The sequence below is a fragment of the Oncorhynchus clarkii genome, unplaced genomic scaffold (assembly GCF_045791955.1).
Source record: "Oncorhynchus clarkii lewisi isolate Uvic-CL-2024 unplaced genomic scaffold, UVic_Ocla_1.0 unplaced_contig_4825_pilon_pilon, whole genome shotgun sequence".
NCBI classification, from domain to species: domain Eukaryota; kingdom Metazoa; phylum Chordata; class Actinopteri; order Salmoniformes; family Salmonidae; genus Oncorhynchus; species Oncorhynchus clarkii.
In genome coordinates this window covers 143251-145311 of record NW_027260937.1, presented here as the reverse complement: position 1 = coordinate 145311, position 2061 = coordinate 143251, and the positions used below count along the sequence as shown (strand labels likewise).

Below are 2061 nucleotides of genomic sequence, written 5' to 3'. Positions count from 1 at the left end.
CCTGCTAAGCATTCAAAATGTAACGAGTACTTTTGGGCGTCGAGGAAAATGTACGGACTAAAAAGTACATTATTTTCTTTAGGAATATAGTGAGGTAAAAGTAAAAGTTGTAAAAAAATATATATAAAGTACAGAGACCCCCAAAACAACTACTTACAGTAAGTAGTACTTTAAAGTGTTTTTACTTAATTACTTTACACCTCTGGTCTTGAGTGGTTTCATAGCTTTACTTCTACTAAAAGAGAAGTCTTCTATACTGACTGAGGGAAGTCACAAACTCTGTCCGTGAAGAGTTAACTTTTCAGCAATATTCTGCTGCCTCCCCAGTCCGTCTCCTCCTCCTCCTCTTCTCCTCCCACACAACTCCAGCCATATAAACAAAACCATTACATTTGTACTGTTGTTATTTTTTTTTCCATTTCCTGGATTCGCCAAGTCCGTTGGAGTTCCACCCAGGCGCGCAGGGGGAGAGAGATGGCACACAGTGAGAACCAACAGTCGTCCTTTTCTGATATAATAGAATTAAACGTCGGCGGGCAAGTGTATGTAACTCGACATGCAACTTTAGTCTCCGTCCCAAACTCTCTCCTGTGGACTATGTTCGCACAGAAGAGCCCTACAGAACTACCGAAAGACAGCAAAGGACGCTACTTCTTTGACCGGGATGGATTTCTGTTCAGGTATATTCTGGATTATCTGCGGGAAAGGGACATCGTTCTACCGGACTTCTTTAAGGAGAGGGGTCGGTTACAGAAGGAGGCAGAGTTCTTCCAGCTGCACGAGCTCGCACAGCGCCTCAGACCGGCAGCGAGTAAAGACAACTCTCTCGGGGACGAGCTGTGCGCCCATGGGGACCCGGAAGAGGCTTCTCTCGCGTGCGCTCTGGGTAGTAGCAGCATCACCACGACCGCGGTGAGCAGCCCGACTCCGAGCCTTCGCTCCCCGTTCCAGAAGCATGGCTATATTACCATTGGTTACCGGGGCTCCTACACCATCGGGAGGGATATTCAAACGGACGCCAAGTTCAGGCGAGTGGCCAGAATAACGGTTTGCGGAAAGACGTCCCTGGCCAAAGAAGTTTTCGGTGAGACTCTGAATGAGAGCAGAGACCCGGACAAACCACCTGAGAGGTACACCTCCCGGTACTATCTGAAGTATAACTTTCTCGAGCAGGCGTTCGACAGGCTCGCGGAGGTCGGGTTCCGCATGGTGGCTTGCAGCTCCACGGGCACGTGCGCGTACGCGAGCAGCGACCCGAACGAGGACAAAATCTGGACCAGCTACACCGAATACGTGTTCTCCCGGGACTGAACAACCCGTTTTCCGGGCCGCTAGGTAGCTTTACCTGAGGGTACTGGGACAGTGACGTCACGTGATGCTCACCTGTACGGTAGAGAGACTACCTGCAGAAATGTGAAAACTCCTCTATCTTCTCTATATGTCCCATCTGATTATGGGAAAGGTTAAAGGTTACTGAGGATTATTCTGAAAGTATATGGACATATTGGTTGTTGTTTTGCCCAGGCCTGTGTACGTCTAATGGAGGTATGTTTCATGTTGCAGACCAGTCTATATTATACAGTTATACGACTGTTGTGACAGAATGCTCTCAATGTGTTTATACTAACATTAACACACACACACACACACACACACACACACACACACACACACACACACACACACACACACACACACACACACACACACACACACACACACACACACACACACACACACCTTAAGTTGTGGGATCTTGTTTTTAACCCTGCAGAACGTTGCGTTTGGATTTGTGTTTGTTGGAATTCAGTATTAAAAATCATGACCACTTTGCTGCTGCTTGGTCTCATTCCTCTAACGATGGACCTAACACATTTAGACACACACACACACACACACACACACACACACACACCACACCAACATTTACACACACACACACACCACACCAACATTTACACACACACACACACCACACTAACATTTACACACACACACACACCACACTAACATTTACACACACACACACCACACCAACATTTACAAACACACACCACACCA

General features: G+C 47.3%; 1 protein-coding gene across 1 annotated transcript; it reads left to right on the top strand.

Moving 5' to 3' along the window:
- The first annotated feature begins 377 nt into the window (after window positions 1-377).
- LOC139402442 (BTB/POZ domain-containing protein KCTD12-like) lies at window positions 378-1826 on the top strand. The gene has a single exon (XM_071146387.1). It carries the CDS (start codon window positions 475-477, stop codon window positions 1309-1311), a length of 837 nt encoding a protein of 278 aa, XP_071002488.1. The 5' UTR covers window positions 378-474; the 3' UTR covers window positions 1312-1826.
- The last annotated feature ends 235 nt before the right edge of the window (window positions 1827-2061 follow it).

Bases quoted from the DNA above. Each gene is read 5' to 3' on its own strand.
- LOC139402442 (XM_071146387.1), top strand. From the start codon at position 475: ATGGCACACAGTGAGAACCAACAGTCGTCCTTTTCTGATATAATAGAA.